Here is a 12,479-nt window from a genome sequence, read left to right as displayed (position 1 = left end):
CAGGAAGGGGATAGAAAACTAGCTAAATTGATATTGCTTCATGGCTAATAATAACAGCGCACTGAAAACAAATACCAAGGTGCATACGCAGCACAAGCCGTGACTTTCAACTTGAAATTTACTGAGGAAATGAGTCAATTAAACCCTTCTTTTGATGATTCAGGATTAATTTTGACCACCTGGGATTCTTTAAAGGCTGAGTGCAACACAATTTCACTTTGGCTAAATTGGTTACAAATGATTAGTATATTTACACTAAGACAATCTAGGCAAAGCTGCAGGTCAGGTAGTTGTCTTATTTTCTTATTAACAGCCTTTAATACTACCAAAGCAGATGACACGGGCAGCTGGTAGCTAACGGATGTGACGGATATCCAAATCCATGGCCCCAGCACTTTTCAAAACACTGCAGGCGTTGCCGATATCTAAAGACAAGGCCAGGAACTGCGCTGGTTCTGATTGTTCTGGGTTCTGCTTCATTTCTGGCGAGATATAATCGCAGTGTTTCTTTCAGTTTCTATATCAAAACTATAGATTTTTGCTAGCATATTGTGACACATCCACTTGCATTTCAAACACAAGATTTTTCATCTAAAGCTGGGCTTATTATGCAGTCCAACACATTGTTGCAGTTGGCTTTAATGTGCACCGATATCTAAATACACAAGCGTACTGAACCTCCATTTGAATGGGGCCATTTTGGCTGTAAATTGAAGCCTCGACCTTGCACCGCATGCTTTTAAAATGCAAGATTGATGAACGTAGTCAACACTCAAGAAACAGTTCTACCACCTCCAACTGTCGATCAACCTCTCTGTTGTCATGACTTTTTTGCAAGAATGAGGCTTTGCTAATGACACCTAGCAATGTGACAGAACTTATCTATCTTTAGTCTGCCATTAGGCTTAGAAAGACGGGAGTCACCTCTTGAAAGCTGCGCTGTCTGAACTGCTGAGGGTGTTTGCGCGCCTCAACGGAGGCACAGCGGGATCAGCGACAGCGGCAGGCGCTCCCTGACTAGAGTCTCCTTCGCTGGATGTGGAGATGGGAAGACTCTGAGGTCCATGCCCTTCAGAGGCTTGGGGTGGCGGTGATGCCTCTTCCGCGAGGCTATTCCACGGTGGCAGGGTCTTTCTCCGCGGCTCCCCAGCACGACATATCGGTGCGGAGTTGAACCTTCCCATCTTCCGCAGGCCAACTTCATCAGCGTCAGATGAAGATGACCTTACCATCTCCTCGACAAACGATGTTGGGCAGATCCCTAAGCGTCCGTCCCGTGACCTTGCCTGTAAAAATATTAGTGATGCAAGATTGTGAGCATTGCCCTTTCAGCTCTGCCTGTTTCAATTTCCACGTATTGCCCAAGCGCACTCTCCGTAAAATGTGCCCAGATTACTGTCACGATAGTGCTGGGCCACTAATAAGCCAGTGTTGAGCCACTCTTGAGGTGACATTAAGCCACTGTTGCACAAGTCTCTGCTGGGTAACATGGTAGGGTAACGTGGTAACATGGGTAACATGGCTGGGTAACGTGGTAGTCCTGCCACTGCGAGAAACCCAGATGTTGTGGTTTATACTCCACAGGGCTTGTTAAGCACAGCACATGCCACAACGCATGTCACTGGTTCAGCTCTCGTCACACACACAGTGGCGGCCTCTGCATTTTTAAAGATGCTAGGTGCAGAGGCCGCCACTGGCCGTCACCAGCAACGTGAAGCCGATGTGGCACAGCTGTAAATCTAATCCTTTGCATGGTTGACATAGAAGGGACAGAAATACTTTTTATCCTATTAATCACACCAGCTGCAAAATTTTCCAGAGGACACCTGCTGCAACATGAAGCATTCCGACTATAGCCTGAAAGCATAGACGTATGTCATGTCACACCAGTTGTGGGCAAACAAAAAAGGATACAATTCTGCTTCTGCAATAGTACGCGTTATACCTATGCCACAAGTGCAATGTTATACGATTAATCTTCTAGGGCCTTAACTTTCTTGGTGCCATTAAACCTCAAATTGCTGCTACATGCAAACATTTAATGACACTGTAGCGCCCTCCATGAGAACAAAATAGAGACAGCGCCCGGTCATGGCACACGAAGCCACGGTTCGCGGTTCTTTTCCAGCGTCGATTCGGGTCAGCTGTCTTTCTCCTTTGCACCTGAGGCATAAGCCTACAAGTGGTGAACTAGGACGAACACAATATCTGATCCGCCCAAACCCTCCATGAAACAGGACTCAGCATATTCCATTAATTGTCATTCGGCTAGCTTGCACTGATGTAAATAAGGCGCAATAAATGTCCGTTGGTTTCTTTTCACTGCTGTGCACTGCCTTCCGTTTGTCCCTAACCACGCATGAGATTCCACAACATTCAGTGCGCACAACCTCTGCTGCATTTGCTAAATTTTTTTCTTTATTTCTTTTTTCTCTTAATCTCACAAAAGCCAACTGTACCATTAAGTTCAGCCACACAGGCATATTTTGACAGAACAAATTAAATACTAGTGAATAGCCTTTCTGATGTAGGAATCTCAAAAGCCTCTGGTGTCCACAAAGGCATTACTAAACTATGCAAAGCCTATCACACTCATCAGAACAAGTCGAAACACAAACACAAATTCTGCTCACCTGATACCAGTCGTTGTTGACCTTGCCAAGTAAGACAACGACCTCGCCTGCAGTCAGTGCTAAGTCACCTTCGACGGTTGCTGGAAAATCAAACAAGGCTCGTCCAAAGCAGGCCCCCGAAGCACTGGCTTCACTTGCTGCCAAAGTGCACGGGGCTGCTGCTGTGTTCACTGCAGGGTCGGCACAGTCGACGATGATGTCCACATACTCTGTTGGAAAAAGCCCAACCCTGCCGTTGAGCTCACCCTCCGTCCACTCGTCATCGACATGACGGATGAGCGTGACAAGCTCTCCCTCTTGGAATGACAGCTCATTGGGGTACTGGGCCTCAAATGAAAACTTGGAGCGTGCATACGGTGCCAGACCGGAGTTGAGGCTGTGGTAGCCACTGACGTCAGACGACGCCAGCGCTCCATTCACGGCTACCGAGCTTAAGTCCCCGACGATGTTGGCTTGACCAGAGTCAAAAGAGCGTTGTGGCTTTGGTGGACCCGAAGTACTTTGCGGCAAATATCCATTCGGGCCGGTCGACGTGGGCAGCTGGGATGCTTTCGCCAGTGCGGCGGTCTCCTCCTCGTCGGAGAGAAGTGTGACGAAGTTTCGGGGAAACTTGCCAGACCTGCCGTTGCATTCACCCCTGTTTAGAGGTGGAAGAATGAAGGAAGTGTATACTAGTAAGAAACAGAGCCATGACCATGACAGCACCATACAAAAAAGAAAGAAAAATAAAAAGAAAGAAAAAAAAGTCGTGATTACGATAACTAGAAAAACGGCAGCTTGGCAAGAGTCAAACACCTATTTGTTTGTTGAGTGTGCGATGCGAAGTTAACCATATGGTTAACCTAGGGGCTAATTGGGGCTTACGGCTAACAAAAAAAATGACAGCATCTGACTGTTACAGTACGGCCGTTTTCTATCTTTCAAGTATATGTTCCTAATGAAAATTTCTACAGATAGCTCGCGCCAAATGTAAGCCAATATGACGGTGCCCGTCGGGTACATTTTTCCATACACTGGAACCCCAAACAAAAGCAACCCACAGGGACCACATGTTCTAAGCATTGATGTGCATGACACTTTAGTTCGAAGTCCAAACAAGTAAATGAGTTTTAGGCTCAATTACAATCACACTGGAACCAAATGTCATTTGGGGACTCGTGCATTTCCCATCTATGTCGGTATCTTGCACCTAGATTATTCTGATGAAAAGCCTGCCAAAGCTATGTTAAAAATCCCAGAACAAATGCTTATCACACGTGCAACGCACTTTTGAAAGAAGAATGTGCATACACATTTGGAAAAGTAAAACAATAGGCAAACTACGCATATTTTTCTTTCCAAAAGAACTTGAGGGCGACTAAAGGCTAAGAAGAATGCACACAAGAGAGAGCAACAGCTTGGTAACACACTACTGACATTGAGTAAAGCAAAACACACATGACGTGATTCGGCATACAATCCGATAAACAACCTGTCACACCATATGTTGCACCAAATTAGCTTCTGACAGGTGCCAATGGGCTTGACCAGGTTTTAACAATCACAACAGTCACATTTTTAAACGTGTTGCGCCTCACATAGGACGCCGTGCTGTACTATGCGTTGCCCGCATAAAGGCCAATTTTAATTAAAACATGTACTGTGTAAAAATCCTAGTTTAAGACAGAGGAGTCTGTGCAAAATTTTGCCTTTGAAATACCAGTGGAAGCGTCATGAAAAGCTTGCAAAAATCGTTGTTTGTGATACCAATACTGAAAAACATGCCATCATTATACTGCGTGCTGAAATTGATGCATGAGCTAGGATGCACAGTTACTTGGCATGACTCCCGAAACAAGACGGCGCCCACTGGTGCCCGCGGCGTGCTGAAAGATTTCAGAGGCGGTGTGCTGGAATTTGTCACAGCGGCAACCACCGTGTGCACAATTTACGTGCTGTTTAAAGGCTGCTAACAGGAAAACTATAAGATTATCAACTCTATGGCTTACCAAGATTGCTTTAGTGGTACATACCACCCATTTATAAAAAAATGATGAAATAAGAAATGGCATTTCACTACCATTGACCTTTAACAAAGTGGCACTGACCAGAACCAGTCCTTGTCGATGATGCGTTGGATGTGCACAACGTCACCACTGCGCAGGCTCATCTCATCGTCAAGTTGGGCGGTTAAGTTCTGGAGCACGCGAGCCCAGAGGTCAACCTTCTGTGACCCCTGAGTGCAGCGGAGATTCGCCTTGTCCAGCATCCAGACATGCGAGAGCGGAAAGATGCCCTCACGTCCGTCCAGCTGGCCCCTCCACCAGTTCGCATCCACCGCGGCCAGTCCAATGATAAGGTCGCCTGTGACCGAGACATCATCAACTTTCAGAGCAACCGGCGCTCGTACTAATATTTGGTTTGAAAACATATGGTGGCACGAGGATTAGAGAAACAGGGAAATCTATTTACAAGGTATATACAAAAGACAGGCAGAGCAGGCAAGTCCCTAACATCGTCGTCTTCAGCCCAAACTCGTGCTCCCCTCCTTCCAGCTTGCTTTCAGCATTGTAACAATATATACACTTGAAAGAGAGGAAAGAGAAAGCAAGGAGCAGGCTGGCAAGTGCTACAAGAAAGGGCACTACACTTTCTTACTCTTGAGAAAGGAGCGGACAAAAACATAGAAATGGAAGATAGGAAGGAAAAAGAAAATAAAGAACAATGTGATAGATTACAAGGAACAAAGCAAGACAATAAAAGAAAAAAAAAGAACAGAGCACAGTCGATCATTGCAGGTCGCACTACTAAATGAATGTTGGAAATAGAAGAAATAATCTCCAAGGTCTTGTCACTCGAAACAAATAGAAATAAGCTACAAACAGGAAGCCAAGTTAGTTTCTACTTGAAGAGTAAGGAGGGCACCTTGAGACACACAACACCTAGGTTACAGATATTCATCAAGGAATGTACACTGAAGGACGAGGAAATGAGAGTCCCTCACTAGCGGAATGCTTGGTGTAATAAAAGCAGGACTCTCCAACATCTGGTGCTCAACTGTCTTGCAGCAACCGCAATACGCACACGATTCCATGTGTCCTCGTACTATTTGGGACACTGTCAAATTAAGCCACATTTGCGTTTGAGTCAATCAAAGTAGGTGTAGCTGTTCCAAGTTAAGAAGATGGTGAATTTGACAATGCGACGGAATCACTTGAGGGAAGTGATTTTTGTAGCCTCGGGGAAACTCTGCCAGGCTTCAAGCAGTGCCAAAAAGCAGGCTGCATCGTTGCCTGCTTGCACAACAGATGACAACAGATGCCCAAAGAACTTCCCCACTGACCACACTGAGTTAATTCAATTGTCAGGCAAGGCTTATAGAAGGGACACACAGAAGCAAATCTCAATAAGTTGGTAAAGGCAAGGCGCAGAAGACCAGGACTCAAGATGAAACACAAACGACAGAACCGGCCTAATTCAAGCATGAACCAATTAGCCCAAGCAAGAGCTTTACTTGATCAATAAGTTGACTGGTAAAGAACTGTTTCAAAACATTATTTTAATTCTCCTGGTTGAAGAATGTTAATCATTTGAAAAAATAAGGGCTAAAAATTCCTTCTTTGAATTTTGCATCAAAACCTCAGTGCCTGTACATCGCCATGACATCTTGGATTTCAATTTATCTTCTCATACCTGGGTCATTATGCCATAGCAATAGTTCTTGAAACTTGCTGTCTAGACACTTTGGCTCCTTCAGCAAGCAATGCCATTCTTCATTCAGAAACATTGAGTCCAAAGTAGACACTGTCATAACCCATGACGTCGTAGCGAGCTGGAATGTGAACTTCACCACCCATTTTCATTACTGTGTCTTTTATGGCTTATAAAGCCTACTTTTACTGTGAAACTGCAATTTTGTTATATCAGAAGTGCATGTAACTAATGCAGTTTAACTTGAGATGCCTCATTAGTGTCTTTTTAAGCAAGGTAAAATGAAAGCAGTGTACATACGAGACAAAGGGTGCATCACCTCTTTAAAGGCTTGGCATGGTAAGCGTCACTAGGCTAGGGTGTTAACTGGCTATATGAAACATTATTATGTTACCTGTGCTTCTAAAGGATAGCTAAGCGCAGTGCTTACAAATTCCACAACTGAATGATGTCATGACAGCTTTCAATCAGTACTGCAAAAACAACTACACTTGCAAGGCACCGAGGTCAGTGAACTGCTCCATCAACAATGTGATGTGTTGTCAACTGTAGCTTTTCTTTTTTCTTTCGGTAGTCGACCGCTTTGTGCATTGCGAAACATGCATGACAACATGTAGCACCATGCCTTGTGTTCTAAGCAGTTTATGCATGTTTCTACGTATAGTTGAGGGCAAAAGTTTGAATACCATAGGCATCCCAAATATTTCTTTTAATTCACAGCCTGGACATGCAGGCTGCAAAGCAGATGCTACCTTATTGGTTTTGTACCTTGCTAAATGAATTTCTCAATAACAGCATCGACATAACAACAATGTAGATACAAGTGCAGCTAGACATCACGGTGATGAATATATTCAATGCAAAGGGTGGCTTTTCCTCTTTTTCTTGTTGCAAATGCTTTATTGTGTACAAGCGCCCCCATGCCACATATGTGTAATGTAATGTGTTGAACATCTTGAAAGGGCAGCGCAAAAAAATGACGACAGAAGGCAGGAACACACAGGACAGCGCTGAACTTTGCGCTGCCCCTTCAAGATGTTCAACCAGTACCAACTCGCCCAAATGTCGATCCTTCTAATGTAATGTGTATTGTGCTTGCATTTGCCTGGGGTTTTTTTGTTTTTTGTTCTTTACAAGCGCCCCCGATGCCACATATGTGTAATGTAGTCTATTGTAATCTTGTATTTGACCTTGATTGTGTTGCTTCTTTTATGTTTACAAATGCACTCATGCTACATATGCGTAATATAATGTTTATTGTGATTGCATTTCCCTTTGGTTTTTTGTTTCCAAGCACCCCCATGTGCAGTGTAATGTGTATTATGCTTGCATTTGCGTGTCTCTCTTTGTTTTGTTTACAAACGCCCCCAGCCACATATTATGTGTAATGAACTGTGTATTGTGCTTGCATTCCACTTTGTTTATTTCTTTTTTTATAAATGCCCCTATGGCCACAATGTGTAACAATGTGTATTGTGCTTGCATTTGCCTTTCATTGCTTTGCTTCATTTTTGTTTACAAGTGCACCCACGCTACATATTTATTTATTTGTTTGTTTGTGTATTTACTTATTTATTTACTTACATATTTACTCATTCATTCATTCGTTCATTCATTCATTCATTCATTCATTTATTGGTTCCTCAAGGGCCCCGAGGGGCATTACATGAAGGGTGGGCGTACATATGGTGCATGGGGTTATCGCGAAACATCATGGGCGTGCTTCAATGGTTTCAATGGTTTCTTCAATGCTTCAATGGCTTAAAACACTGCGAATCGATGATAATGGCGGTTCCAGCTGGCAGGTCATTCCAATCTTGAGCAGTGCGCAGAAAAAACGATTACTGGACAGTAGTGGTGCGGGCATGCTCAGGATACACTGCATTGGGATGGATGGTGCGAGAAATGCGGTGGGCTCTTTTGATGGTACTTATTTTCAATGGGCAAAGAATGGAAAAACTTATGATACAGGCAAAGTCGTGTGATTCTGCGGCGGGAAACAAGAGTGGCAAGGTTAAGCTGGGTTTTCAGGGCAGAGATGCTTGAACCACGAGAGTACTTGGAAAGTGTGAATCTTGTTGCACGATTTTGGACGAGTTCCAGAACATTAATCAGATTAATTTGGTGATATGTGTAATGTAATGTGTATTGTGCTTGCATTTCCCTTTATTTTATTTTACAAGCGCCCTCATGCCACACATGTGTAATGGTAATGTGTATTATGCTTGCATTTGCCTGTTTTGTTTCTTTTTTACAAGGACCCCCATGCCACATATGTGTAATGTAATGTCTATGTGCTTGCATTTGCATGCTTTGTTTTTTTGTTTACAAGCACACCCAATGCCACGTATGTGCAAGGTAATGTGTATTGCACATGCATTTGCCTTGGTTCATTTTGTTGAAAGGCTGAGAAAGCTGTGCATGTTATTTGTCTGTTACAGTCCCACTGTTCACTTTTAATGCATTAGGAGCGACATTGAAAAAAGTTTGTGAAAAGGGTTGTGTGTGTCTGTGTGTGCAAGCGCGCGCGCGCGTGCCTGTGTGTGTACGTGCTTGTGTGCCGTTGAATCACTGGAAGTGGCAATTAATCACTAAATTGCCACTGAATTTCTTTTCTTTCTATTACACCTCTTCATCTTCCCCATTGTACCTTAATTCTTTATTATAGTTATATATACCCAACTGCCTGTTAATGGTTAGTCGCGTGTTGTGGGAGTAATTACCTTGTCAAGCTACTAAATGTAGCAGCTTTGACACTGATTGTTGCCAATTTTGTATTTCTTTTTTTTTTTAGGGTTTAGAGGGTTTACTTAAAGTAAAACAGTAAGTTGAAACTGTCATGCCAGTACACCTTTAGGAAACACTAGAAAGAAACAGATTACAATACTAGAAGAATTGCCCCAAACTCATTATTTCATTTTTCTTTCCAGAAACGGTGTGATTAGTACCACCAGAGAGCTAGCTAGCCCTTTGATTTCACAAAAAACCAGGGCACCAATGAAGTCAGTGTGACATGGTTTTCATGCCACTTTCACGTATTTGGACTGTTTCTGCACGGGAGAACCTAGTTCTCAAATGTGGTCAGCCTGTTCCAGCTAAATTTCAAATGTAATGCAATTCCTATTCATTTTTTACTACCGTGTTGCAGATGCTCTATAGGTCCAAGCAAGATAAACAAAGAAAAAAAATGCTGACATCAATTTTGCAGACAGGTAGCGTGACATGAATATTTGATACATTTAGCAAACCATCCCATTCGGTCATCATCTCAGGAAAAAAAGAAAAGGAATATATTAAAGGCACCACACACAGACCTCTGCTTGTAAAGGCTTATCATAGTATCCATTGTATCCAATCCATTGTAAGAGCATTCAGATATCTTTGCGTTGTTGCATGCAGTGAGAGATTATATCAAATGAATTACAGTGGTATCGGCAGCCCAACAGGAAATACTGATTTTTCATGATAAAGAAATCATTGTAACAGGGATAACAATGAAGTGATACGCTACATAACACATGAAAAAAGGAAAGCAATCTGTATGAACTCATCAAAGCACAAGAACCGTGCCGGTCTCAACATAATTTAGTTCTAAAGTTTTATATAATTACTGACAAACATAAATTTCAAGGTGTACAAGCTCTCGAACATGTGTCTCACAAATTAAAGGATCACACTTGACAGATATGAAAATAATGACTATTTATAGACAAGGTTCAGCATTTGTGGCTTGAGCAAGAAAAAAAAATGAAGAAAGTATGGCAAACTTTTCTTTTTTTTTCTGTAATTCAATTTGAACAGGGCAAGGGTCAGTGAAGGCAAATTTACAAGACGGCTATCACCGAGTAGCTTCGAGCCCATAGGCACTTCAATGTAATGATTCTGGTATGATCAATATCTCGGCATGATTGCCCACATTTTTGCTTTTATTACTGCCTTTATCATTATTCTTTACCTCTCACAGTAGCTCAATCACTATGTTGCGCTGCTTAGCTAGAGGATGCGGGTTTGTACCCGGCCGTGGTGGCCACATTTCGGTGGAGGTGAAATGCAAAAGCACTTGCATACTTAGATTTAGGTGAACGTTAAAGAACCCCAAATGGTCAAAATCAATCCAGAGTCCTCCACTACAACGTGCCTCATCACAAATCTATGCTAAACACAAAGGGTTCTATCTGAGCCTGACTATTGACCATTAGGAAAAGAAAAACCTTTCCTAAGAATAGTGGCATCAGAGATGTTGGAGGCACCATCACAAATCCTGAAGAGCATTGAGCAGACTCCTAATGGTACCTTTGGCTAAGCCACCCTGGCGCCGTGGTAGTGCAGCAGAAATTAGGCCAAACACCACCCGAGTTTCACATTTCGCTACGTGCCAGGCGAACATGCGAGCCACCGAACGGGAGTTTGCGACTATAGTGCCCTCTGCAAGATACATGCCGAACTTGAAGTTTAGCAGGCGACACTGTATTACATAGGCCACTTATCGTTCGCACTCGCCGTGATTCGCAGCAACGTGAACAAGGTCAAGCATTTTGTTGACGACAAATGCTTTAAACATGACGAGACAAATTATTCTTGGGGAGCTGCGCTGTCAGCACATTGCATGTACTCTGACTAAGCCTGAAGTGTTTTCAAAATCGAAAAGAAACAACAGAAATGAAAGTTACAGCAGCAAATGCAGAAACCGATGCTTCAGCTTCATAACTCGTCGTCGTATGACGCCGCTACATCAGTGATGAAATTGTTCACCTTCGACGACAGCTCTTGTCAGGGCTCCCGGTTAGCAGCGATGATCAACTGCGTGATCTTGGTGACTGATGAGCTACTGGATTCTAGCAGCAAAAGTAGTTTTGTGCAAGACACGCAGAGACATGGCTTCCATCGTCACCACATGCTACAATATGACGCCTGAACGGAGCTGCTCGCTCTTCGTCGTCTGCTGTCACATGCTGTTCGACGGGATTGAATTACACTCCACCATCAATTGCCACAGTGGCACGGTGGCATGCACTTGTGTCGTGTTCGCCCCAGTTGAACGTGTGCCACCACACGCGTGGTGTCCAAATGAACGTGCGGCACTGCGTGAGTACACTGAAAATGGCACGAGTGCCGTCAGCCAAAGGTACCATAACTAGACCACTGCTCTATGCAAGAAATAAAACTATTTGCAAAGAAATTTTCCCATGTCTCTATGTCTTGAGCTACAAATTTCAAAGCCGCCTGTTAGTGTCGTCCTGTTCAATATTTTTTTCATTCTTCTGTACACTCACCACATCGAAAGGTCAGGTCTCCTGGCACATCAGACGAAAAATCTGCAATGGCAGCAAACAGTTCCTGGCCAGGCAACAACTGTGGCACCTTGACTTCGACCACAAATGCGGACGGAAATTTCCCTTGCTGGCCGCGGAGATTACCCAGAGTCCAGTGCTTGTCGACAGCCGCCACGACCTGCACAAAGACCGGCAAGCGGTGTTGAAGAAAGGTGGCTGCCTAGAAGGTCAGACTCATTATTATATCATGCAGCCGCGATGACAGCTGTCAGGCACAATGTTCCGACATTCAGGCTCATGTGTTCTACAGCTTTATTGTTCATAGTTACAATCCTGAAATCACTGTTGTAGGTTATAATAGTAGCTCCCTACTAGTAGTGACTGCCACATTAGAGTTTTGGATTGTCGGTAAACGTATTAGCATTTACGGAACATCTGGTTACCGCAGATGTGCATGGCAGCAACAACGCTGGCAGCGCTTTCTTGTGAAGCAGAGTTTAACGAGAGAGCTAATACTGTAGTGATTTACCATATTCTACTCAATTGCTGGTGGAAAGCATTCGTAGCAACATAATCGCTACTTATGCAACACAACAGTTTTAATTTCAAACGCACTGTAGCTGGACAAAGGGTCACGAAATTTTGCCACTATTCTTGCTACTGCCATCCACAATTCCGGTAACACCTTATTTCATAAGATTTACTACCATAACCCTCGTCTTAAGCAGGAATTACTTTCCCACCCTTCCTTCATATCACCTCCTATTGACCATCGTATAAAGTGCTTGTTCCTCGTTGTCACACTAAACAATACTTTCATTCTTTCATCCCTCAAACTTGTAATGATTTGAACCACTTGCTCACCTCCATTGTATCTATTACA

The 12,479-nt window shown here is 43.4% G+C and overlaps 1 protein-coding gene across 1 annotated transcript in view; it reads right to left on the bottom strand.

Annotated features, from left to right (window-relative positions):
- Positions 1–12,479, bottom strand: part of LOC142560176 (dynamin-binding protein-like) — a 56,248-nt gene that overhangs the window by 38,927 nt on the left and 4,842 nt on the right. Inside the window, exons 2-5 of the mRNA XM_075672066.1 lie at positions 11,597–11,774; positions 4,721–4,976; positions 2,634–3,270; positions 925–1,286 (exon numbers count right to left, since the gene is read on the bottom strand). Coding sequence (XP_075528181.1) covers positions 925–1,286; positions 2,634–3,270; positions 4,721–4,976; positions 11,597–11,774 — 1,433 coding nt within the window. The remainder of the gene's footprint in view (positions 1–924; positions 1,287–2,633; positions 3,271–4,720; positions 4,977–11,596; positions 11,775–12,479) is intronic.

The sequence above is a fragment of the Dermacentor variabilis genome, chromosome 10 (genome assembly GCF_050947875.1).
Source record: "Dermacentor variabilis isolate Ectoservices chromosome 10, ASM5094787v1, whole genome shotgun sequence".
NCBI classification, from domain to species: domain Eukaryota; kingdom Metazoa; phylum Arthropoda; class Arachnida; order Ixodida; family Ixodidae; genus Dermacentor; species Dermacentor variabilis.
This window is presented reverse-complemented; position numbering and strand designations above follow the sequence as displayed.